The sequence below is a fragment of the Pan troglodytes genome, chromosome 9, assembly GCF_028858775.2.
Source record: "Pan troglodytes isolate AG18354 chromosome 9, NHGRI_mPanTro3-v2.0_pri, whole genome shotgun sequence".
Taxonomy (NCBI): domain Eukaryota; kingdom Metazoa; phylum Chordata; class Mammalia; order Primates; family Hominidae; genus Pan; species Pan troglodytes.
The window spans coordinates 23,906,801-23,934,281 of record NC_072407.2 but is presented as its reverse complement, the minus strand read 5'-3'; the positions used below and the strand labels follow the sequence as shown (position 1 = coordinate 23,934,281).

Sequence of the window (27,481 nt, the reverse complement as noted above, 5' to 3'; positions counted from 1 at the left end):
TGCTTGCACTTCACATTGTGAACATGGGCTACATATGCTCACAGAAATGTTAGCTTCATTTATCCCAAAATGTATGTATCTTCTCATGCTGTTGAACACTGTCAAATACCTAAACTTGGAGGAAATAAACTTTTAAAGAGGACCTTAAACTAAGGAATGACTAAACTAAGTCCTGACTACAGATGAGAGCTTGATAAAAATGACTATTATGAGAGCACCCAGAAATGTAAATACTTCCCCCTCCCAATGATCCTTGAAATGAAACTGAATTCATGTATGTGTGATAGTTTCCTCGTAACAGATGGAAGCAAGAGAAATGCTGAGATTTATCATCTGAAGATCGGATGAACATCAACTAGTCATTTTCAATTCCTGAGACAAGACTAATCAAATAGATCGTTCATCTTTCCAAATGATTTATTTTCTCTTTTTCTCTACTCCCTGTTACAAAAAGCCAGGTTTATTGTATTTTAGAGAAAGGTTATATAGCAGAACCATAAGTTCACACATTGGTTTTGAAATGTATCCATATTTAGAGACAAACAAACATGGTGGCATTCTTCTTCTCTGTGAAAAAAGGAAGGCTTCAGTATTAAAGGTTATTAGTTTCACACATTAGAGGGATTTTTGTGTCTCCTCTTCTGAAGACTCTTTTAAATTACACAGTAGATCAAGAAAATGACTCCCAAAGGGGGCGAAAGACTGCACCGGATACAATTTCTTTCACCTTGATGTTCGACTGTAATGCTTGAGGTTAAGGACAAAAGCTAGGGTGGAATAAGGGCAGTTGGGCACATCACTCAGGTGCCTCTCTAGGCAGCTTTAATAGTGCTCGCCCTTCCTCTGAACAGGACAGTGCTCTCCTCCACATAAAGTACCACCAAGCTCTGCAAGTGCCAAGGAGACAAAGAGCCAAAAGGTGATTCTCCAGCTAGGGCAAGGTGAGCCAACTTCTCCCTCAGAGCACCTCTTTGTCTTGTATTCCCTCTGCTCCCCTATTTAGACCTCAAAGGGACACTTTCTTTTTAATATTGCCAGTCTAAGGAAGAATCTGTTAGCTCAGCAGAAACAAGACAGCAATGAAAATGTAAAAATGAAAAATGCAAGAAAGAACTTTGCTAAAGGTTAGTGAGGCAATAGCACAAAGCCAAAAGAAAGTAAGACCTATGCAAGTAGTTAAGTCTACCCAGTGTAAGTTGCTGGTTCTCAGAATAAATTTCAATATGTATATGACAAAATGTATACATACATTTAAATGATTCCCCATTTATTAATCTCCTGCTATGTGCTAGGCATTTGTCTGGGTGTCTTACTATATTACCTCCATTCCCCATAACAATGTACTACAAAGTAGTTGCTGAGAATTAAAGGGCAATTAAAAGGGAGTGTTCTCTTTTCTCGCTCTGTTGCCTAGGAGGAAGTGCAGTGGTGTGATCTCGGCTCACTGCAACCTCTGCTTCCCAGGTTCAAGCGATTCTCCTGTCTCAGCCTCCCACTTAACTGGGACTACAGGCGTACGCCACCACACCCAGCTAATTTTTGTATTTTTATTAGAGACAGGGTTTTGCTCTGTTGACCAGGCTGGTCTCAAACTCCAGACCTCAAGTAATCCTCCTGCCTCCGCCTCCCAAAGTGCTGGGATTACAGGCGTGAGTCATCATGCCCGGCAGGCGGTGTTCTCTTTTAAAGGTAACCAAGAAGTCCTGCTAAAACTAGGGTTCTCAAGCTCCAGTGCCTTAAGATCTCGTGGGTGTGAAATGTAAACTTCTAGGCTTTTATTCAAAAATATGAATTAGAAGGACTCAGTTTGTAATGCCTGGGGATTTGTCTTTTTAGCAATTACCTCAAGGGATGATGAGATGGCTCATGAATCACACCTTGAGAGACAACAGTCTAGAGTTTTAATTGGATTATGCAAAAAATGAGAAAGAATGCTTCACATCTAACTTTCTCCCAACATTAGGGCTATAGAAGCCTGTTGCCACTTCAAAGATAAATCAACTGAATCTCTGAGAGGTAAGATAACTTGCTGTTGGAAAAGGATTAACAAAACCCTTCCCTCTTTTGGATGAGAATTTGACCTTGGATTAACTTGCTAACTGTTCCCCTGGAAATGTGATAAAGACAGAATGCCCACTATATTACTAAGCACATTGCTTATGGTAAAAATGACACATCTGGATGGGAAAAACCATAAATGAGGTATAAATACTTCCTGAGGACACCATCATTTTGAGCTTCTCTGAGTTCTATGACAATTGATTGGGCCTAATCCTTGTGGGAACCCTAGAATTTATACTTATGGGGCTGTTACATACTCCCTTGGGATATGTGACTTTTAAGCTGGACGGACTTGTGCACCTGCCCTATTCAAGTCTTATTACCTCACACCTGAGCTGTTACCTGGGGATGCAGGGGTACAGCACTAGAATGGTGCTAAGCATGGCCTGTGATGGTCTTTTGAGGGTCATCCTGAGCAGATGCATTGGTGACCATGACATTTGGCCAGAGCCATACTTCTGGGAAGCGGCAGAGCAAATACTCAAACGCGGTGGTCTGCCTTCACAGTACTTGCTTTCTCTTTGATTGCAAGGCCCCAAAACTCCTCTCCTGAGATAACTGAACACTGGCCCCAAGACTTTGATACAACTTCTTGTTTATTCCTCCAGTGATCTGTGAAGTCCCTAAATTTGGCAGCATCTAATCCATCCTGCCTACTTAGCCTCAACAGGTGGTCTAACTGGTCACTGAGTTCCATTCCAGGCAATATCCCAGACAATTCTTTAAATTCAATGATGCCACCTTGGTTCACACCTCTAGGTTGGCTTTCTAAGCCCTTTGACAACTATGGGTTCTAGCTAGAAGGTCATAATAACATCACAGCTGATTCCCAAAAAAAGATGGCTATCACCCACTCTAACCAACCGACACCTAAGCTCTCCCTGGCCTGGGATAATAGCTCCAGCAATGACAAAGACCAAGGGAGGCCCTACCCCACCACAGAAATGATCTTGCAGAAGTTTACACTCTACAAGCCCTCCATAGAATATGAGTTGAATAACACAGTGAACCCAGCAGATTTGCTGTCAGATTAACACCCAGATCAGAAAGGGTAGGACAAGTCATTCTTTCCCAGCCTTCCTTTTCTCTAAGCAAAAATTTTGAAATGGAAATCAATACAAATGATATCACTTCTCGGAAGTCCTCCCTGAGTCTTCCCAGCTATGTTCATCTTTTTCCTCACAACTTTGAGCCTCTCTCTATTATAGAACACGTGAGCATCATTCCTCCCTGAGACTGTGAGTCCCTGGGAAGCAGAGTCTGTGTCTCAATTCTGCCTGTCACGACAACCAGTCCAGTGCTGGACAGATAGTAAGTGCTCTATAAATGATGATGAAATGAACAAATGAAGAAAGTAACCTGAAACAGGCCACCCCAACTGTATTTTTGTCTGCATGACTTGGATGACTGAATTAATTTCATCTAGTCTAACCTGTAATTTTATGTCAGAATCCTGGTTAATAGCAGGACGTGGGCAACTTTTCCATGGTTACATCTAATCACCAGCTCAGATAAATAACTTGGTTTGCCAACCATAAAGTGACATGTTTATAGAGATTCTAAATCAATGGCCCCAAAGTTACTCAGACATGACATAGTGCTGAAGGTTATAAAATTCTGTCTCGAGCCATGTCTGGCTCTTCTCTTCTGCTCATGACAAGGAGTGAACAAAGAGGAAGGGAATGACACAGAACAAAAACTAGAGGAGGAAACCCACCAGAAAGCATGGATCACGGATGGCGCTCCCATCAGATGAGGTGCAATAGCCAGCGCCAACTGAAGAATTCATTCACACCTCACGGTGGTTTAGTGATGGAGGACCTCAGACTCACAGAGGGGAAACTGAGTCTGGAGAAGTATCTTGAGAGTAGAAAGTTTGACCTCAAACTCAAGTGCTTTTTGTCCTATGTTAAGGCAACTGGTTGTCAAAGCAGTGTCAGTAAACAAGTCCAGTTTTTATCAAATGGTCTTGTTATTTCAGCTTCTTAAAATAATTTGCCTCATTTCAAAAGAATGAAAGTATTTTTTGCTGAAGACAGTGATAAAAGTGCTATCAAGTTTGTAGAGAAAGTAGCCCTCTCATATCTTGTTGATGGGTATATAAATAGGTATAATCTTTTGGGAGCAAAATTTGGAAGTATTAAGAAAACTATGCATACCCTTTGATACAGCAATTCCACTGAAATGGTTATATACATGTAAAAAACATACAAGGATATTAATTTCAGTACTATTTAAAACATCAAAAAATTGGAAACAACATAAATGAAAGTGATTAAATGATATTGTGGTAAGTCCATACAATGGAATATTATGTGACTATTAGGAAGAAAGAATGACCTATATGCACAAACGAGAAAGGCTGTCCATGACTTCATGATTTCATTTAAAAGATTTTGAAAGTAATATGAATGTGTGTACGGGTACAGAGCTTCTGAAGAATAATTACTTATAAAGCACTTTCTAAGAAAATTTTATCTGTCAAAATGTGATCATATGTGCATAAAATATGGAATAATATAAACAAAGTGATAAACAGTGGCTAATCTAGGAGGTGGGGCTATGTAGGGTTCTTTGTCTTTGAATACATTTCTATGTTGTTTGAATATCTTCCATTATTTTTGTAACGAAAATCAAGATGTGCTTTCTGTAAAATGAAGAAAACCGTATTATTCAGGAGAAAGTATCTTCTATATGCATGTAAGTCAGTCTAGGAATACCAAATTTTTCAAATTCATAATATGGACCAAATACTTTAGAAATGTACTAGATCCCAGGCAGTGTTAATTCATTCAAAGGATGTGAGAGGACAGGAAGAGAAAACACATATCACAAATATTTAAAAAGACAGCTATTTCTTTGCCCCTGAAAATCTGTGATTCTGGTCTGGAGCCCTAGGGCCACTTGGAGTCAACAGAAGTGAGTAGTCTTCCTGCATCCTTGACCATCTCTGGACACTGACTTTTCAAGGGCAAATCTGCTCACATATATATCACAGGTCAGGCACAGCTGTGGCTCATTGCTGCTTGCAGGAGAGAGAAAAGGAAATCAAAGGCAAATCTAACCATGATGGCAATGATGATACAACAAACAACTTGCAGGTTCTCCTAAAGGTTCTGCAGACTTTCCTCCAAACCTCACAGGCAAAATCTGAGATCAGTCTTTGGGAAAACTAGTAGGTTATGTTGCTGTTCAGGAATATTTTTGTTTTTTATACATGAACTGTGTACTTGGCCACCACCTTATGGAACAAGTGAATGAATTTCATGTGAGTCTCTAGGCCTTTTCTAGCTAAGAAGTATTATATACTATCACTTTTTCTTTAGCTTCATATCTCAGTGGGTTGTTCTGTGTAACCAGAACTAAATTCAGTGATGATGGTAGGAGGGGGCATGATTTTAAGATAAATTCTTTAGGATTTCCCTACAAAGCATAAAGTGCTCTATGGGTTTTGAAAAGTTGCCTGTTACAATTTTTAATTCCCTTTTTTTAAAATTACACTTTAAGTTTTAGGGTACATGTGCACAACGTGGTTAGTTACATATGTATACATGTGCCATGTTGGTGTGCTGAACCCAGTAACTCGTCATTTAACATTACGTATATCTCCAAATGCTATCCCTCCCCCTCCCCCCACCCCACAACAGGCCCCGGTGTGTGATGTTCCCTTTCCTGTGTCCATGTGTTCTCATTGTTCAATTCCCACCTATGAGTGAGAACATGTGGTGTTTGGTTTTTTGTCCTTGTGATAGTTTACTGAGAATGATGGTTTCCAGCTTCATCCATGTCCCTACAAAGGACATGAACTCAGTATTTTTTATGGCTGCATAGTATTCCATGGTGTATATGTGCCACATTTTCTTAATCTAGTCTATCATTGTTGGACATCTGGGTTGGTTCCAAGTCTTTGCTATTGTGAATAGTGCCGCAATAAACATACGTGTGCATGTGTCTTTATAGCAGCATGATTTGTAATCCTTTGGGTATATACCCAGTAATGGGGATAGCTGGGTCAAATGGTATTTCTAGTTCTAGATCCCTGAGGAATCACCACACTGACTTCCACAATGGTTGAACTAGTTTACAGTCCCTCTTAATATTTTTTAAAAATTGGGACTAAATGCTGAAATATTTTTGTCACTTATTGACAGAATAATGAAATTCTAATTTAACTCACTGATGTCATTAGAACAATTCCTCCAAGTGAAATTCTTAGGTCAATGGGGTCACACATTAAAGCCTATGAATTGCAGGCTATGACATGGATGACCCTTGGGGACATTATGCTAAGTGAAATATGCCCATTATTTATATTATTCCATATTTTTATGCATATCCTATCACATTTTGATAGATAAAATTTTCTCAGTGTTTATTTTCCAAGCAGTATTCTAAAGTGCTTTATAAGTAATTATTTAATTCTTCAGTAGCTCTGTCCCATACACAAAAAGACAAATGCTGTGTGATTTCATTCACATGAGGTATCGAGAGTTCTCACTCATAAAAACAGAGAGTAGAATAGTGGTTGCTAGGGGCTGCTGGTGGGAGGTGGTGAAGGAGAGTTATTGTTTAATGGGCACCGAGTTTCAATTTTGCAAGATGAAAAGGTTCCAGGCATTGGCTGTACCACAATGTGAATATACTTAACATTATTGATTAAAATGGTGAAGAGGGTTAATTTTATGTTATAGGTATTTTGCCACTACTTTTTGAAAAAGTAGTCTATGAATTGGCTCACCTGAGAGTGCAATGCCAGATCCTGACCCAGTCAGGGTCTGACTCACTTACAGGAAGGCTTCGGTGAAGGAGCAGGAGTGATGGGATTACATCACGGACTTTACCTCACCTGAAAACAGTCCACACCTCAGCTACAGCACCCACCACAACAAACTGTGGCTTATCTGTTCACAAGAGCGTCCCTCCCCGAGACAGAACTTCTCAAGGTGAAGGACAAGAGGTGACCTCATCCAGGTACCTGTTGTGTCTTACCCAGGTGGTTATTTCACTCTGCATGTGGGCTGGCTACCTCAGGAGCTGCAATCAACAGGTTGGATTCAAGGAAAACCAAGGACAAAGGTGAAGGAAATGCAGAAGTTTCTGAAAGTAAACTTCCACTGGCTTTTTACCTCAGGATGGTTGAAAAAGTTAGTATAAAAAAAAACCTGGGACAGCCCAGGGTAGGAGAGAGAATAAATGCACCCTTCTACAGACTGGGACCACCATCAGTTATTTTTATCATTGTGAATTCTCACAGGAGTTTTCCAGCGTCACAGCTCACATAACACTCTCACAGGTACCTTATCCTCATAACAGACCTCCCCAAGGACAGGAAGAAGCCAGAGTTTGAATCCCGGAGTGGAACCTGGATACAATTCCAGTGCTTAGTTACCAGCGAGGGCAAGTTACTTAATTTCTATTAACCTCATTCTCTCTGCCTGTAAAATTGAGTTAACAGTATTTACCTCACAGAATATTTGTAAAGATCAGCTACCATACTGAAAATCAGGCCAGGCGCAGTGGCTCACACCTGCAATCCCAGCACTTTGGCAGGCCGAGGCGGGCAGATCACTTTTGTAGTGATCTGTAGTGGAGTTAGAGACCAGCCTGGCCAACATGGTGAAACCCTATCTCTACTAAAAATACAAATATTAGCTGGGCATGGTGTTGCACACTTGTAATCCCAGCCACTTGGGAGGCTGAGCTAAGACTGTGCCACTGCACTCCAGCCTGATTGACAGAGTGACACTCCGTCTATAAAAAAAAAAAAAAAGAAAGAAAAAGAAAAGAAAGAAAATCAAAGTTCCTGGCATATAATATGCACTTAATAAATAAGTATGATAGCCGGGCACAGTGGCTCGCGCCTGTAATCCCAGCACATTGGAGGCAGAGGCGGGCGGATCACCTGAGGTTGGCAGTTCGAGACCAGCCTGACCAACATGGTGAAACCCCGTCTCTACTAAAAATATAAAATTAGCCGGGCGTGGTGGCACATGCCTGTAATCCCAGCTACTAGGGAGGCTGAGGCAGGAGAATCGCTTGAACTTGGGAGGCGGAGGTTGTAGTGAGCCAAGATCACACCACTGCACTCTAGCCTGGGCAACAAGAGCAAAACTCCATCTCTAAATAAAAAAATAAGTATGACTTCCCTTTCTTTCTTCTGACACTAAAGTCTTTCCCTGGGGCATTGCCTCTACTGGAATTTGCACCATGGTCCTTTAAGGGGCCTCGTTGTTCTCAGGCTGCTCAGAGCAGATATGGGAGCCTTTGCCCAGGGCAGGGGCAGGTCAGTCACTGTCCTAGCATTGGCGGGCACACCCGTAGGCAGCTGTAGAACACAGTATACTTCTACACCTGTTAAATCCACCAGGAACTTTTACCTTTATTTTCTCAATTTTTTGGACTTGAGTCTCACATCCATCTTTCAGACTCTTTTATAATAGCTTCTCCCCAAATGAGCATAGGGCAAGGGCAGACTGGCCCACGAGGAGACGCCCAGCACAGGCTTTTCCTAACACCTTCCCAACTTTCTCCTCCTGTGCCAGCCAACCAGCCCTCAACAGACGAAGCTTCAAGCATTTGTTTCCCACTTCCAGGGAAAGCACGGTATTAATCATGGTTCTGAAACCGAAGTGCCTAGGTTCAAATTCAATTCCATCTCTCACTATCCCTGATATGACTTCAGCAAGTACTTAACCTTTCTTTGCTTTAGTTTCATCTTTTGTAAAATAGGGTAAAATAAGACACATGGTAGATACTCATAAAGTTTAGCTTTTACACATCAATGTAAAAACACAAAACTTTCTATTACATATATACACACACATACATATATACATATATATAAATGCATTGTGAAAGTTATGGATGGATATATATAGAATGGTGTATATTTGTACTCTAAGGAGAATATGCAGGAGAACTTTGATACTTGTACCATTTTACAAGCATATATTATTTTTGTAACCTAAGCACACTTAAAAAACACACGGGTATGGTGAAGAAAAGGAAAGTGGGAGAGAAGAGGGCAAGGAAGCAGGAAAGGAGAGAGAGAAGAAGACTAAAAATGGTTGCTTGAGGCAGAAACTAAGGGCTGGATGACAAAGTCTTGATAGGTTAAGATATCCTGGTGATGGCGTTAGTGCCATTTGCAGAGTTCCCAGTGCCTTGGCTGGGAAACCTTTTTCCATACACATCTGTCAGCCCTGTATACATTTCCTTCATATGTAGGGAGGAAAAGATAGAGTGATTAGCAAACACTTGGGGGAACTCAGTTCCACTGAATCAAGTGACCCTGAGTTAGAGGAGAAAATGGCGGCGGTTCCCAGCTCATTCACAGTAGGAGGGCTGCCCATGTTCCTGGGGCACTTTAGGGAGTGAGGGGGCAGCTTTCCTGGACGTCAGGGAAATAGAGAAACACCATGTGGACAGCCCTAGGAATCTTCTACACCACCAGGTAGGAAATGCTTCCAGGAGACCTGGACGTATTTCCTAAAGATGTCTAGACTACTTTGCCTAGAAGGAATGAAGGAAGGCTCTGCCTCTTTTGGAATAATCTTTGAAACTACCTTAGTTTCTCCAATGTCTCAAGAGATAGAGGCTGAAACAAGCAAAGGTTTGTTTTACTACATTCTGGGCAGGACCCCCATGGGACTATTCACTATTTTTCTCCAACCTAAAAACTCAGTACTGTGTATAGTAAAAAAAAAAATCCATATCCTTTTATGGCAAAAGTTACATCATCACAACTCCTAGAGCAAGGCTGTCCACTCCTTATATGTAGCCAAGATCTTCAATGAGCCAATCCACATTCCTGACTTTTTCAAAGGGTGAAAAACCTCTTGTTCCTAACTCCCCTCACATTATTTCTGACGGATAAAAAAGCTTATCACAGTTCACAAAATGCATGCTCCAAGAAGCTTGCATTTCTGAAAAACTACTTAATATATGGAACATATTCCATGAAAATTTATTTTCAAATTCCAAATGCTATATTGCTTCTATGCATAGCCAGGTGTCTATGGGGCCCCACCCAAACAAAGATAGCAAATTATTTTTGCTAGTGACTATAACAATATTTTCCCCCACTTTATTAATACCTCTGGCTACTAAAGCTCCTGCCTACCAAATATGTCCTTGTAACTCATTCTCAACACAGATGCAACCCCTCCCCACGACCCAACCCAATTCACCCAAAGGAACGAGGTAGATGTGCTCTGAAGGAAAATACCAAAAAGGCTCCTCAAGAAGGTGACTCACCTTTCTCGTGGCTGCTTGGCGGTGGGGGTGGGGAGGTGACTGGTTTGGATTTATCATAGTTGTTAAAGCTCTGGCTGCGTCGGTTGTTAGCAGTAGTTGACCCTCCGCGTGTTTTGGCCTCGCTGCCTGCAGCGGATACCCTCGCGGTAGGACCTGGAAGTCTAAAATGCAAAAGCAACAGGATAATGCATTCAGTCTCAGAAGAATAACAGTGTGTAGGAAGAAGGAACTGCAACCATGCAGGAGGTAAAAGAAACTATCCAAGACATTGTGTGGAGGTTTGCCAGTCACAGAATTTGGTGGAACCATTACAAACATGTAGGCAAGTAATGACCCCAGCAAAGTCCAACAGCAAAATGTGAAGTTTCCCTTTGAGCAGAGAGAAAAATTTTGATGAAGAAATATGTTTGTGGATTAAAAATACAAAGTTCAACATGGCAAAACCCCATCTCTGCTAAAAATGCAAAAATTAGCCAGGCATGGTGGTGGGCACCTATAATCCCAGCTAATTGGGAAGCTGAGACAGGAGAATCAGTTGAACCTGGGAGGCAGAGGTTGCAGTGAGCTAAGATCACGCCATTGCACTCCAGCCTGGGTGACAGAGTAAGACCCTGACTCAAAACAAAACAAAACAAAAACAAAGTTCATTTTTTTTTCCCCCTCTGGGATAAGTATTTTTACTTTTGCATAGGGTCAAGCCAGTCATTTCTAATTCTATCAAGCATGGAACATAAAGGCCTCAGAGGATTCTAAACTGATAACCTTGTGTGTGCATCTCTTCTGATAGGTATAAAAACTGTTTGCCATAATCTGGGGTTGTAAGTATCAAGAAAAGGGCAATTTATAGAGGTGAGAAGGTGAATTACTACCACTCAGAATCCAACATATTTGCAATGAAAACTTCAGGTTGGTTGGAAACACTTGCCCACACATACATTTCCCTTCAACACCTGATGACCTGTCTCCAAAGGCATTATTTTGAGGCTGAAGTACAACTTATCTGCACAGTAGATGGATAACATCATATATTCTTCCTGTAAAACTGGCAGGAATTTGTTGGCCTAAAGACAAACACACACTCTCCCTTTAAATAAAACACCTCATTTTGGGTGGTTTGGGAAATAAAGTCACCATCCATAATGTGTCTAAAGGTATTATGGCCCATTCACCAAAGAGTTAATGGTAAGACTCCTCAAATCAGAATTTTGGTCCAGGGAATTACTAAGCAGGCTGTTTCCAATAATTAAAGTTGAAAGATGAATAAATGATGAAATGTTTAGTTATATCTTTCAGCTGAAATCCACTTAGCTGTGTTTAAAAGCCACTGGAACCTCAGCTGACTAGCATTAGATCTAGTGATAAGTCTGAATTTTCAAGTCATAAAACTTTCAGCCTTCTCTTTCCATGCAAATCTGTAAGCACCAAAGAAGTCTACAGTCTGGAAGCATTTTAGATATAAGCAGGCAATCACTTTAAACTTTTTCTTGTTGGCTGGGCAAGAAAGATGGTTGTAGAGTAAACAGAGAACATGAGCTGGTGTGAGGGGACTGTAAAATTTATATAGTTAAAAAGAAGCTGGCCCAATTCCCTGACTGGGAGCTGGGAGAGAAGGAAGGGGGTTAGCTCTTCCCCCAACAAGTTGCAGTGAGAATTACTTCCCACTGTGCTGCGAGGATTTGTCCCTTGGTTAATTTACCTCATCTCCTTTGGAGAGGACATTCACTCCACAAAGACAGGCACAGAACAGAGTACAAAATACTAGCAGTGCCAGTGCCTGTGTTTGGGGACCAGATGTGGCTAGCACATCTGGCCAAGGAGGTCCAGCAGTGGGATCTTAGTACCTCTTGGTTCTGCTTCCAATGCAAACAATGTTCTGCAAGTCCTTCAAGTCAGTGTTATCTGATTACTCACATCCAATGGAAGAGCTTCTGCAGGTGAAGATCTGGGCCTCCCTTGGGCTGGACTTTTTAAACCAGACAGAGTCTTTGGGAATCATTATGCCCACAGATAGGCCTAGAAAAGGATTATGGACTTGTACCAAGATGATGTCACAGCAATGGTATTAAGTGGTGTAGGGGAACGCAGGTCACAGTATTTTACCACAGTGTGGAATTTGCAAAGAGCAGGGAAGCAAAAAGTAATGAAGAGGGAAAAGATGCATTCTTTCAGAGTTGCTGGAGAGCCCCTGCTGTGCTGACCATAGGCTGAACCACAGCAGATTTTTAGGACAGGATAAGGACTTTATAGAGGCAAGCAATCAAAGCATAGGATGGGAAAGATACAACCTTAAATCAGGTAGGCAGTCTGGTCCTCTGTGAGGCAGCATGGTGTAATGGATAGAATACAGGTTTTTCCATACACAAGACATTGGCGCAGTCTCATAACTTCTCTGAGATTCAAATTCCTTACCTGTAACTTTGGAATAATGATGAATAATGATTTACAGTTATACCCAATAGTTAACAGTTATACCATTGGGTATAGCTGTAAATCTGAAATGGCTTAATGTCCAGCCACCATATGTTAGTTTCCTTTCTTGTCTTCTCCAGTGAACACAGGTTCATGAAGGGATTGGACACTGGCATAAAAGAAACATGCTATGGCACAAGAAATAATTGGATAAATCAAGAAAATAGATGAGTCTAGGTTAAAGTATCAGAGAGAACTGGACAAAAATCAATACACAAAAGTCTGAGATGAACATTTTCAAAGAGGCAAGATAGGCTTCGGCGAGCAGGGCTCATCATCTCCCTAGGAACATTCCAGAAGAGAAACTACTCAATCCAAGTATCTGTGGCTGACTGAGATCTTATACTTGGGGTATCTGTGGGCTCCACTCTCTGGAATGAAACATCCCTGGTTTTGGATTAACTAAGACAGTTCTGGGTTTTCCTTGGGTTGTCATGGTCAGATTCTTTTCACTGAGTCAGTGGCTAGCTACTCTTTTGATGGGAGCAGCACATCGTTCAAATGGCTACAGCATTGTGCCAAGCCTTTTGGGACATGGAGAAGGAGTTCTTGAGGACTGTGAGGATAGTGGACATGGCAAAGGGCGAATGGTTTGCATATAGCCGTCAAAAGCCACCAAAAAGCTCAAGCCAGCTCCTGTCCACCCCTGACCACTATCGCCTCTACACTCTAGTCAGGACAGCTCCCTGAACTTGATCAAATCAGAAAACTGGATGGAGATCATGTACTTTTTCCCACCATTCAGAGAGAATCTATGTTGACTCTGTAGTTTAACACTAGGTTCTGTTGTAAATGGGCTCAGATCGTTGCTTGCTCCAAAGTAAGCCCCCTCCGTCTGACATTTTCAGCAAAATTTGGTTCACAAACAAAGGCCATAATGACTGTGTGGTAGGTGGGAAGAAAGAAAAAAAGCTAAGCCCGGACTCACCCAGGAGGGAACCAAAACATCTCTTGGGATGATGAGTCCATCCACAAACTGAACTAATTCAGACTGAACTTTAAAGTACTGGGGTTCAAGTGCAGGATTTCAAAGCCAAAGGTTACCACAAGAACCTGAGACACCCAAGCAAACCTGGAAGGCCACTGGACTTTCTACAAACTGAAAGAGGCAGAGCTAGAATGCTCAATCTTACCCGGATCTCAAGGGGCTTGTCGACCCCAGCTGACATCTAGATTACACATGTATTGGTAAAATACGTGAAGTTCAGAAGGTATTCAGAGAAGGAAATGAAGATCTCGGAGGTTGGTGAGATGATCAGGAAAGGTAGTGTGTACAAGACCCCAGAGCAAGTCCGGCACGCTGAATGGGAATGTGAGTAGGGGATGGGAAAGCAGGGGGCAGAGCATGCCACTCTGAAGCAAAGCCTGTAGAAAGTACAGGGGAAAGAAAGAGCTGGTGTGTGCTGGGACTCGGGGGACAGAGTGGGAGTAAATGAGGCTAGAGAAGCAAGCAGGGCAGGGGAGGGAAGACTTTGTATGCTACACTATGGAGCTTGGACTTGGTCCTGCCCTCCAGGGATATGGTGTTAATTAAGGAGGCGGAGAGCACAGGTAGAGGTGAAAAGCAGAATATCTTCCAGTTTACCAGTGGTGCAGAGCCGGGGCCTCTGGCTAACATTTTGAGATTCATTATTGGTAACATCCTTGTGTATCATGGGAATGTCTATCAACCTCCAGTCTGGAAGCATCTGCCATCTGGAGCATTAGAATCCCTGTTTGCTGAAGAGCTAGGTCTTGGCTCCTGTGGAACAGCTGCAGGTATCACAACAGATGCTGCCTACTGGGCCTGCCTCACTGAGGCAGCGTGGTGAGAGGGGAGCATGGCAGGTCAACCCTGCGTCCCTTACAGCACCAGAAAGTCCCAACAGCTCCTTCCCAAGAGGAACTTGACCTCTCATAATCACTGTATGTCCAAACACAGTTACAAATAACAGAGAACACAGACGGGTCCTTTGAAACATATACATGTTGAGTTTTTAAAATATTAAGCTTAAGGGAAGTGGTGTAAGAGGTGGGGGAAGAATCCTGCTGCTGTTAGAGCCATGGTCAATTTCTCCAACGTGTGCAGAGCCAATTAAGCAGAGCAGTAAAACTGTCATTCCCAGCACATAACCTACGAGTGCATCCCGGCTCCTCTGCTCCACGTGATGTACGTGCTGATGGCAAAAAAAAAAAAAAAAAACAGTTCTTCCCCCCAAAACCACTTCAGAGGCTGGGAGCAGAGGATGGCCCCTCCCAGGAAGCATGGCAGCTTGTGTGCACATGCTGGGGTTTGGGGAGGGCGGTCATAATCAGAGATGCTTTTTGCCAGGCGAGATGATTACATACTAAATCTCTCATTTCCATGGCATCTGCTTTTCAGCCCAGCAGCTGGGCAGAGAGGACCAAACTACTAACCCCACTGCCTCTTTTCCACAAGATAGTTGCATGCAGATCAATTCTGTGGGACTTTCTAGAGGCAGCCTGGTTGCCTTACCTGACCCAGATGAACCCAAAATACCAACACTGCCATATCTGAACTGATTATATGTCAGGACTAAGGAAAGACTTTATTAATTTATATTTATAATTATTCATTAAATGACTTTTTTAAGCCTCACAATGCTGTGAGCAAGGCAAGACTACCCCATTTGACCAATAAGGAAACCCAGGCTCATAGAGATCAAATCATTTGCCCAGGTAACACCATCAGTAAGTGGTAAGGATGGGCCTTCGCTTAGGTTTAACTGCACCTCATATCCACTATGCTTCTCTGCTTCCTGCAGGTAAAATAAGCCTCCCTGGGCTCACCAGGGAGGCCGGGAGGCAATAAGAGTGGTCAAAGGCAGAAGTCCATGGAGAGCTTTCACCCTTATATCAATTCCCTCCATACGCCCCTACCCACATCCAGATTCAAGGGTGAGGCTTCCCATTCTTCTCAATACCTCTGGTGCCCATCAAAGTGTTGGGTTCTGGCAGGTGTTCCACCAATGCTTGGTCTCCAACAAGAGACCTATTTCCAGAGCCCCAGGGGAGGTGGCCTCCTCTGCCAGAAGGGGTAGGACTGCTTCTTTTGGCAACCAAACTTTACTGCTGTGCTTAGTGGTGCTTGATCAGCTAAAATTCTTCACAGGATCCTGCTCAAGGCTGGGGGTGGGGAAAGGGGGGTGTAGAGAAGGCAAGGAAGAGCCTTCAAAGGCTTCATTTGAAACAAAGAAGCATCCCTTCATTGGCCTCAGCAGAGACAAAAGCGTATCTCAAAGAAGCTCTAAGTGGGGGATATGACACTAAGGGAAAGCCAGATCTTGGCTTAGGGTAAACCCAGAAGCACTGTGCCCAGCCCAGCATCAGGACAGGGTTGACACACCCTCATCTTCCAGTGCTTCCTCTCTTCCCCCTGCCTTCTTCCATCATCTGGGACTGATAACAAATCATTCACGGGATGGGCATGTGCTTCCAATTAGATATTTCCCCAGCTAGGTCCTGTTTTCTTTATCTTGCAGGGCTGAGCACATCGTGGGAACAGGCACTAAATTTCAGGTTTCCTCCCAGCTCATCCCTCCCCTTTCCTTTCCTATGTATGTGCATTTGTGTGACATTCAACCCAACTGAGAAAGAACCAGTTTGCCAGAGCAGTGGGTGTCCACTCTGACTTGGGCCTGGTGTTGTTAGGGAAAGCAGCTACTTTCTGCATGGCTACCAGAAGTGGTGACAAACTTGGGTCCCCTATTGTCCTCCTCCACCGAGTCTGGGTAACGTGTGGACTTGCTCTATGGAGAAGCACACTGCCATACGGTTTCTCCCCTCGCCAGCCAGGCAGAGCCTGACCTGGGTCTCCCCAAGTGTAAGCACTTCAGAAAACCAAACTCTAGGTTTGGCAGCTCAGTGGCTCACACCTGTAATCCCAGCGCCCTGGGAGGCCAAGGCGGGAGGATTGCTTGAGCCCAGGAGTTGGAGACCAGCCTGGGTAACATTGAGAGACCCCACCTTTAAAAAAAAAAAAAAATTAGCTGGGTATGGAGGCATGTGCCTGTAGTCCTAGCTATGTGGGAGGATTGCTTGAGCCCAGGAAATCAAGGCCACAGGAAGCCATGATAGCGCCATGAGTCTAGGTTAAAGTATCAGAACTGGACAAAAATCAATACACAAGAGTCTGAGTTGAACATTTTCAAAGTGCATCTGCACTCCAGCCTGGGTGACAGAGTGAGCAAGACCCTGTCTAAAAAAAAAAAAAAAAAAAAAAAAAAAAAAAAAAAAAAAAAAAAAAAAAAAGAAAAGTAAACTCTGGCTAGGAAAGGCACCTAGAGGCTAACACACTGGGGTAGCAAGTGAGCAGTTATTTTGTACGTATTTGTGATAAATGAAGACAGACATGAGTATGGATTTCCCTTTCCATACTCAATAAGAATATGGAATTCAATGAAATATAAGAATAAGAATTCAATGAGAATTCAATAAGAATTCAATGAAAAATAAATACCAGTCATAATAAGGAGATTCTACCCCAGCAGCAATTTCTGTTAGGATGCCACAAGGGCAGTGTGAGAGAAAAAGCCAAGAGTAGTGGTTGAAACGTAAGATTTTAAAAAGCAGCCTCAACAACCACAGAGATCCCAGAATTGAAGGAGAGGGAAGAGAGTGTAGCACTGTGGTTATAGTGAAGGTTCTGAGTTAGACCACCTGTGTTCAAATCCTGGTTCGTCCATTTTTTATGTGTGTGGCCTTGGGCACAATGACGTAACTTCCTAAATTTTAGTTTCCTCATCTGTGAAATGGAGACAATAATATGACCTACCTCATGAAGCCTGGCATGAGGATGATATAAGATGACACATTTGAACTGGTGCATTCAATAAATGTTAGCTGTTGATACCTTGAAAATAACAGTAGAAGCAATGATGCAACGTGATATAACTGGCTTTTCCCATACCATAGGATGGGTCCTCATAGGAGGCAGCAGACAGGTTAAAGTCTGAATTAAGAGAACTAGCTCGTGAGCAAGCCTATTTTTTATTTTCAGGGAACTGAGGCGGTCTCCATGGCACCTAAGAGCATCCAGAAACAAAGACGAGACATAGCTGCCTTGCTGTTTTGTCTCCTCTGCCCAATATGGATTCATGCTCAAGTCTCTATAACTCAAGAGAAAACCAAACCCACATTAGTAATTTTAACAACAACAACAACACAAAGCACAACACACATAAATGAGATGCAGGTGAGGTGGGATTAGGGCCAGGACGAAGCAGGAAGCAAACTCATCATAAAACCACTATAAAAACTATGTAGAAACTCACCTTTACCTAAATCAGAATGGATTCTGATGACAAAGCAGTCAAAGCCAAAAGTCAAGAAAATGCGAAACGTCGTGTACACCTCATTCTCACTTGCACTCTGTCACTTCCCCCACACACACTTGCAACAATCCCATGGCCACTTTCAAAGCTCTGCACCATGGGACCATTAGCCAAAGCACATTTAGTTTTCTCGAACTGCAAACATGAAACGAGGAGAGGACCAAAGGCAAACTCAGCCAGAACAGAGGGAACAATGGAACAGTGGGTTGGGATTAAACCATGCTTTGCAGGACACAGAGAAAGTCTAACCTAGAGATCTTTTTCTGACCCAGAGTGAAGCGGATGATTTTGCTTTGAGATGAGTCCTTGGATGATGCACTGCATGATAGGAAAGAAAAAAGTGGAAGAGCTGAATGAGGAGAGAGAAGATACATTAGACACACAAATCCTAAGAGTCTTCTGACAATGGGGATGTTGCTGTTTCTTTCCCCCTGCCCACTGTTTTCTATGACACACAGCTTTCTTTCTAGGTCTCAGTTTACTGATTTGATAGATTTCCAATGTGAAGAAACTGCTTTTAAGATTATCTAAGAATGCTTGTGTGTATGTATTCATGTGTGTGTTTCTTTAAACATCAAATGTCTTTCTTGCCTTAAGGCCTTATTCTCAAAATATGGGGTCCCTAACAAGTAAACAAACTTTATGCCTTTCTAAAGTATTGAGATGTTTCTATTTCACATGCTTGTTCTACTGGGGTGCTTTTCAGATGAATGTCCTCAGTATCCCATAAAGGTGACCCAAAACAAGATGTTTGCAAACCTATACCCAGATGTTGCTGGCCTTGGGAATTTTTGCTTTTAATGCTATAGAAATCACCATTTAATGCTTGTTAAACTCACTAAATTCTGTTTTTCTTGTACTATAAATTGGTACATATAAAGAATTTTAGTTAGGCTTAATAAAAGAAAAAGTTAAACTTATTTACTGCTTTCTGAAAGATAGAAATATTTATCTTTCTTGCATCCATACATCCTGTACCATGTTCATGAAAGGATCTGAGGTAAGAAATAATTTATTGGTTTTACTAGTCTTAGGCAGTGAAGAGACAGAGGAGAATAGAGAAAAATATAAAGTCATTTTCTGGATTATTCTTTAACAACTGAATACTGATTATCTGTGTAGACGCAGATGGAGGAAAAAAAGCAAGTCCTGGAGACTATGCTCCTCTCCTGGACTCCAGACCAGTGGGGAATTTCACAGGGTGAAATGTGGATTAAGTTCTTGGCCACCATGTCAGTTATGAGACGAGCTCAGGGGAAGAAGCAAAGTGAGCCTCTATGAGGCTGTCATGGAAGATTTGCTCTGATTCCTTCATGCCAGTGGAGCAAAAAAAAATCTCAGATTTTCTTTGCCAACTTCCATAGCTCCTTTACCAGCAAACTTCATGAAAAGTTGTCCAAGCTTTAGTATTTGCTACCCCCCAGGGGTGCTGAACCTAGATAGCTTCAAAATAGTTTTTAGGCAGAGTTCTAACAGAAAAACAAAACAAACCTGGCATGTGGGGGGTTTGCATCAACATTTGACATTAATAATCAAGGGTCCAAACCACTGCCCTTGGAATTTTGGTTATCAAAGATAGAATTTGGAGACCGAGCCACTGATGTAATTTTATCATTCTTAAATTTATAGCCAGAGTGTTAGCATGGGATAGCATATCCCTAGACCTTGAGAACAGGATTATCCTTTGGAAATACAATTAGAAAGTATCAGGATATAGTGAATAAAACCAGTCTTCTGCAGAAGTAACCCAACCTGGGCAAGATGAAGGGGTGAGGACATACAGCAACTCCAAAGCCCAGTCTATGTCACCACTGTAGGGTCAGGGGGCCATGATGGCAGGACACTTTGTAGCTGGAATAAATGAATGTAAAAACCTGACTCAAGTAAGTTTGGCTCTTCTTTAGGTAAAGCACTCGTTAGTAGTAGGATGTTTTGGCTTACTGGGAGATGGGTGCTCTGACTGGAATATCTGGTTATTTTAAGAAAACAAACGCCTACCATGGAAATGGATGCCTCAGGTTAGCAAAGCTCAGTGACACAAGCCACTATTTCTCAATGCATGTTCCTTGGAACCCTATGCAGTGAGATGCTCTATAAAATAAGAAGAGTGACATGGCTAAGTTTGTAGAATGCTCCTTTCTGTGTCACCACCTGTCTGAACATTCATAATGCATACCTGCTCTCCTGGGCTTCCTCATCTCAAAGAATTAATACCACCACTTACTTAACTGTTCAAACCAGGAATCTAGGCTTTATCTGTGATTCCTCTCTTTCCATTACTCCCGAGAGTTAATCTGTTTGCAGGCCTCTTGGCTCAACCCCCTAAGGATTCAGAATTGGTCCAACTCCATTTTTGCTTCTATTACCTTGGCCCAACTCATCTATAGGATTGCAAAGTCCTCTCAACTGAGGTCCTTCCTTCCATTCTTGCTCCTCCACAATCTCATTCTCCAAAGAGAAGCAAAGGTGGATTTTTCGACCTGCCAATCAGATCCATTCTTTCTACTACTTTAAGACTTTCCCGTGGCTTCCTGTCACCCTTAGAATGGAGTCCAAACCCTATCCAGTTTAACTGGTACTCTATGATGGGGCCTGAGTGCCACAGCAATGTGCAACTCCAGGGACCACAGGTCACACTGTTATCCACATAAATGGTAGCAGCCCTCTCTCCTTCCAAACTACCTTATCACTGATCCCTCTCCTCCCCTACTAAGCTGTAATAACCTTGTTTATGCTCTTCCAACACACCAAGCTTACCCTTCGTGTCCTGAGAGAGACCTTTCTATCAACCAAACCTAAATTAGCAACCCAGCCCCTCTGAATCCCATCATCTTATTACAATACTCACCACTATCTGATAGCTCCCTTTCCTGTTCATGTGCTTGTTTGCCTGCCTCCTCCAAGAGCATAGGAGAGCAGGCACCTCGGCAATCTCATTCATTCTTGACTCCCAAGTGCCTAGAACAGTGTCTGGCACGTGGGAGGCTTAATACCAATTAAATAAACAAATGCATATTGGCAGGTTCAAGGATCTCAGTAGACCTACAATGACAGCCATATAACAATTTAACCCAAATTATCTCCCAATATTTTCCCCCCACAGAACTGCAATATGACCCAAGTTAACATCCCAGGGAATAAGCACTCGGCAGAATGCAGTCTGGGAAATGATGCCCTGATCATTTAAATAACCCATGTCCATCAGGGAAGCTCTGACTGGGAGTGACTCCCACTCAGGCAGTTCTCCAGGGAAAGGGTTTGGCAACTGGCTGATAAGGCTGTCTGTTCCTCATTGCTAGTCCAGGCATCTCTCCCACCCCACAAATTTCCATAATGCAAACTGGATATAATTAGATAATTAATTACAGGACCTGATTTACATTACACCCATCAGTGCTGGTTTTAACATCATCACAACTGGGAAATAGCACTTCTCATGGGGAAAAAAGAAGGCTGTAACTGTCTATAAGGCAGCAGCTGTGTTTGAGCAGCTTTGTGCTCTGCCCAACTAAATGGGTAATAAAAGGTATATCAAGGTGTGTGAGAAGCCTTATGATTATTAATGCTGGTGCTTTGGGGGAATGAAAAGAAAAGGCCATTACTCTTCAGCACACATTGGATGAAATCAAGCAATCAATCTGATCAGTGACATTTAGGGTTTATAGCTGAAGTCTTGTGGCTTAAAAGAAAACAGTATGAACTTTTCTGTAGAACTTGACCTCCAGTCAAAAACTCTAGTTCCTAAAGTCTTCCTTTTTTTTCTACCATTAAGACAAAAGTTTTACCGGGTGATGTTATTTCCATTGTAGCACAGTAGATAGTAACTACAGTGGCAATTGGCTTGTACCCGGTGAGTATGACTGGCAAATGTCAGTCCCCCTGGGAACAAAATCCAGGCCCTAACCCTGCAGATCACTCCTGCATTGTGGGACTCTCCCCATCTCAGTTCAACACAACACAGTCACATTTAATGGTAACTGCTCCTGTTAGGTGATACTGCCCTGCTCAGGGATGGCTGCCTCCTTCCCTTGCCACCTTTCTTTGGTGCCCTCTATATTTCTGTTCTCGCAAAGCAGAGGCATCCACAGGAATAGAACTTTTACCTCCACTAAGTAAAACCACTCTCATTTATAACACTGAACATTCAGCTTGTAGGGAGACACACAAAAGGTGTTCGAAGTCTATTTTAGGGGCTGTTTATTGTCTACGAGCATGTGTGTAATGGGCCGGAGTAATAGCAGGAGCAGGTAATTAGCTTTGGCTGCTGGCAATTCTGACCTATAAAAGCATACATCTCTGCCAGACACAAGAAGGGCTCCTCACTGCATCCATTTCAAGGCCATGCTAATTTCCCACTAACCACCAGTAGCTCTCAGCATTGAAGAAGCACAAATGAAAAAGCCATACAGGATAGCCTAGAGATTGGTTGGCATGGAGGAAGGTGCCTGAAGAACAGAACCATCAGTTGGCAAGGAGCCCCCACCTGGACTGCATTTCAGCTTGTGCTTTTGACTGCTGATGTGGCGCTGGCTGGTGAGGCTGGCACGGGGCTTGGGGAGTGACTGGCACCTGCTGCTGAGGGGTGCCAGCCTGGCACTGGGAGGGGGCCCCGGCCACCTGGGATACGGCGGGCGGCAGAGGTGAGGAGAGGTGCTGCTTCTGGGGCTGCTGCTGCTGCTGCTTGAATCGGGAGAGGCTGAAGAAGAGGCCTAGAATGGCCTTGAGGTTTCCATTCCTGATCTCTGCAAGACAATAAAGAGACTCTTGTCAGATGGGGAGCTCTTCTTGCTGTTCAATGGGCTGTTTCAGTCGGCACGTGAGTTTGATTTCTTTAGGATATGACAGGCTTCCTGAACACTTCATTGGTATCACAGTCAATTAAAATCAGGCCTATACCACAAAGAAATTAGCTTATTCTCGCCATTAGGATTAGAGTGGATACAGGAGGCAAGTTGCAACTGGATGTCCGGTAGGTGCCAAGAGGAAATTCTCAGTAAGGACACCAGTGAAAAAGCGTCTCGAGCAAGACCGTGCTTGTTCTACAGGCAGGGGATGGAGGAACTCTGGCACTGGGGGAAGCTTATGGGTCTTCACAGTGCACTTGGCTTCTGCCAAGTCCATGTTCTAAGCTTCAAGCCACAGTGAGTGTGCCAAGTGGCTGCTGTCCCACTCCATGATCTGTGCTCTGCTTTCCCCAGTCGTCCTACTCTCAAATACGTGGCTCTGTGTCCCCCATCTGCTGAACAGATAACTCTAATTTGGGGTGGGTATAGGATAGGCTAGAAGGACTTGGTTCCATAATGGACTCATACAAAATATTCCCTACATTAAAAGAAATTAGAACAGAGTGGGAATAAATTTTTGTTTTTATTCCAGACAGTATTTTTCAATGTTAAAATGCATTTGCCTCAAAGTATGCATAAAGAGTTGCAGAGGAGAATAAAATATTTATTCACAGGCAAAGGCTATGGCTCATGAGGGGCTTCTCCTTGGGAGATCCCTCCTTTCTATGCAGTTAACACTAGATGCAGATGGCCAGAGTCTGAGCAGATCCTGAGAGTGAAGTTCTGGGGCCACTGAGCATGAGGGACAGAGGAAAGGGAACCTTGGGGGCAAACTTACTCAACACTCTCTGCTTTCCTGTCATCCTAGGATGGGTTTTTCTTAACTGGCAAGGGGGAAAAGACAGATGTGAAGCAAGAAAGCTTCAAAGGCCTTGTTAGAGGGGTAGGTAATGCACACTTACAGGTTAGCCCCAGGCTGGGAAAGAGGCTGCTAGTGAAGGAACAAGAGTTTCCTCCAAGGCTTAGTTGAGGGGCAGAAAGTATGAATGGAGTCCTTTCAGAAGCAAGCTCCATTCCACGCAGAGGAGGAAGTGCGCCCTGCCAGTGCCTTCCCCCCAGAGTGATTTGCTGATTAGGTCAGGCTGAATTATTTCCCTTGAAGCATCCCTTTCTCCAGGCTCTGAAGAAACTGACAATACAAACTTCTAGAATCCAGCCTTCACACCCTACTTTGGGAGCTAGCAGATTCTGATCACAGGACAAAGTAGACAGGAGCATAGCATTTGGAAAACCTAAGCCATGAGTTCCAATCTGTATTCTTACCACTTAGTTGTGCAACCCCAGGCAAGTCACTTAATCTCTCTGGGCCTCAGTAAAAGGGCAATACAGACACCACTTTGCCCCATTGCACAAGGTTGTTTTGCAGAACAAATGGGAGCACTTAGGCAAAAGCACACTTTAAACAGTGAAGTCCTTCATTCATCTTGGTTATTATATGACTATAACCCCAGAATCCTGAATGAGATTCTCATACAGCTCCAGCTTCATACCTTAAAAATGACAGTTTTTACTATGGTGACCTTTTAACCTATTGTGCTAACTATGACACTTTTGAGAATGAAAGCCAGGGAGTGGGGAGCTCTTAATTATACCAGGACCACAGTTGATAGCCAGGACTGATGTGGACAAGTCAGGATGCAAAGTCACTGCTTATAAACCACTCTGTGTGATGTGTGAAGCAGATAAATGTCCAAGGGGTGGGCCAGCCCCTCAGTCTCTTTTGGTAATTCAGCTTTAATCCTTCAGCCATGGTTCCTTCCCCACACTAAGGAAACCAAATGAGAGCCACACACCTGTAGCATGTTCCACTTCTGCTTCCAAATGTTCTCAGTGGTACATGAGAATCACACAGTGTGAGGCTTGGATGAAATAATTCAGCTGGCTACTCACTTTACTTATGGGAAAACAAAGGCCCACAAGGTGAAGTGACATATCTATAGTCACCCAACTGGGCAGTGACAAGACCTAGGGACAGAATCAAGATAAGCCGGCCAGGCATGGTGGCTCACACCTGTAATCCCAGCACTTTGGGAGGCCGAGGTGGGTGGATCACGAGGTCAGGAGATTGAGACCATCCTGGCTAACACGGTGAAACCCCATCTCTACTAAAAACACAAAAAATTAGCCAGGCGTGGTGGCGGGCGCCTGTGGTCCCAGGTACTCAGGAGGCTGAGGCAGGAGAATGGCATGAACCTGGGAGGTGGAGCTTGCAGTGAGCCAAGATCACACCACTGCACTCCAGCCTGGGCAACAGGGCAAGACTCTGTCTCAAAAAAAAAAAAAAAAGAAAAGAAAAGAAAAGAAAAAAGGAAAAAAAAAAAAAAAAAAGAATGAAGATAAGCCAAGCAAGGTCTGACACACTAGTTAGTGTCTGTTAAAGTTAAGAAAACAATTTCCCCTCAAAACTGAATTCACTGGAGGGAGAAAGTACTGCTAATTATGGGGATAGATGAAATCTATGTAAGATTTATTTTTAGTGCCTTTTACAGTTATCAAGTCATATAGTTTATAACAATAAGAGCTATTATTAACCAGTGTGTATCAGGCTAAGCTCTTTATATGCATGATCTCATTTAATCCTTACAATATGGGAAGTGAGTAGGATTATCCCTCTTTCACATAAGGGGAAACAGAAGCTCAGAAAGGTTTTATGACTTGTCCAAGGTCGTAAACACTGGAGCTGGGATTTGAATCTAGGTTTTCCGACTCAGGGTCCAGTTTCCTAACACTGTGTAACTTGAATTACTTGTATAGCCATCATGTTTTATTTTAATAAATAAAATAAATGCTAGCTGGTAGGCATTTGAGTATTCTTTATTTAAATAAATAAATATTTTTTATTGATAAATATTTTTTATTGATAAATAAATATTAAATATATAAAAATATATTTAATGTTTATTTTATAAATAAATAAATGAAATCCTAGCTGGTAGGCATTTGAGTATTCTTTATTTTTCTGGGATGTCAAATATTCTGTGATGCTTTTTTTTTTTTTTAACCATGCAAGAAAAAACAGGAGAGGAACTAACAATTCAGCATACCTGGAGGATCAGGGGTCATCCACTGCAAAAAGTAGGCACGTTCACATCAGCTCCCTCCATCACCTACCAGCCCAATCCCAGTGCAAACAGCGTCAGTCCTGTTGTATTTTCTACCTACCATTGTCATTTAGTCATTTATTGATCAGAATGGCCACTGTTCCCTAAAACATTTTTTTCATTTGTCAGAGACTACAGTGCTCCTCCAATAAATATATTTCCTCTTAGAAGGCAGCATTTTTATAACAAACATCTCTCATTTTTTGGAGCCAGAAAATCTTGTGGTTAAATCTCTATAGTCCATCGTTTATACACTTTGAGATTTCACAGGATTCAATCTCTCTGAGCCTCAGTTTTCTTCTTTAAAATGGGCATATGTCCTACTGTACCTTTCCTATAGGATTGTTATGAAAGTTAATTGAAGATTAAATGAGAAAATGAGGCCGGGCACGGTGGTAAACTCCTGTAATCCCAGCACTTTGGGAGGCCGAGGCAGGCAGATCACAAGGTCAAGAGATTCAAACCAGCCTGGCTAACATGGTGAAACACCGTCTCTACTAAAAATACAAAAAAATTAGCCAGATATGGTGGCACGTGCCTGTAGTCCCACCTACTTGGGAGGCTGAGGCAGGAGAATCGCTTGAACCCGGGAGGTGGAGGTTGCAGTGAGCCGAGATCACGACACTGCACTCCAGCCTGGTCAACAGAGCAAGACTCCATCTCTAAATAAATAAATAAATAAATAAATAAATAAGAAACTGAGTGCACCTAGGATACTTCCCGACTCTGTACTTCCCTTTTTTGGCTGAGAAAATGTGGCCATTCTACCTGCAACCTCCTCAGAACCCACCACAGAGCTCTTCACCCAAAGGAAGCCTAAGAAGTGGTCCATTCTCTCTGCTCATCCCCTGTGTGCCACAGTCGCTGGTGTCCAGAAAGGAAAACCATGAATGATCTAACATTAGAGAAAACTCAATGGTAATCTTTCTGGTTTTAAAAACAGTTTTACTGAGTTATAATTTCATAAAATTAAGTATACAATCTAATGATATTTAGTAAATTTAGCAAATTCTAGATTTAAAATATTTCTATCATCCTAAAAAGATTCCTTGTGCTCATTTACAATCAATCCCCAAACCCACTCCCAGGCAACCACTAATCTGCTTTCTGTTTCTACAGATCTGCCTTTTCTGGATATTTCACATAAATAGAATCATGCAATACAGATGGTCCCCAACTTGTGATGGTTTTACTTACAATTTTTCACCTTCACTATGGTGTGAAAGCAATAGGCATTCAGTAGAAACTATACTTCAAGTACCCATACAGCCATTCTGTTTTTCACTTTTGGTATGGTATTCAATAAATTACATACAATATTCAACACCTTATTATAACACAGGCTGTGTGTTAGATGATTTTGCCCAACTACAGGCTAATGTAAGTGTTCTGAGCACATTTAAGGTAGGTTAGGCTG

At 42.5% G+C, this 27,481-nt stretch overlaps 1 protein-coding gene across 13 annotated transcripts in view; it reads right to left on the bottom strand.

Moving 5' to 3' along the window:
* The window catches only part of NAV2 (neuron navigator 2), a 773,425-nt gene that overhangs the window by 217,940 nt on the left and 528,004 nt on the right, over positions 1–27,481 (bottom strand). For 9 of the 13 annotated variants that reach the window (XR_008538002.2, XM_054662160.2, XM_054662164.2 and 6 more), the window contains 3 exons: positions 22,603–22,861; positions 18,369–18,437; positions 10,318–10,478 (listed from right to left, as the gene is read on the bottom strand). Coding sequence is in view for 12 of the 13 variants with exons in the window: in XM_054662160.2 (XP_054518135.1) it covers positions 10,318–10,478; positions 18,369–18,437; positions 22,603–22,861 (489 nt within the window). In the remaining variant the exon portion in view is untranslated. The remainder of the gene's footprint in view (positions 1–10,317; positions 10,479–18,368; positions 18,438–22,602; positions 22,862–27,481) is intronic. The other 4 variants (XM_508328.8, XM_054662163.2, XM_001173746.7 and 1 more) reach the window with 1 other exon arrangement.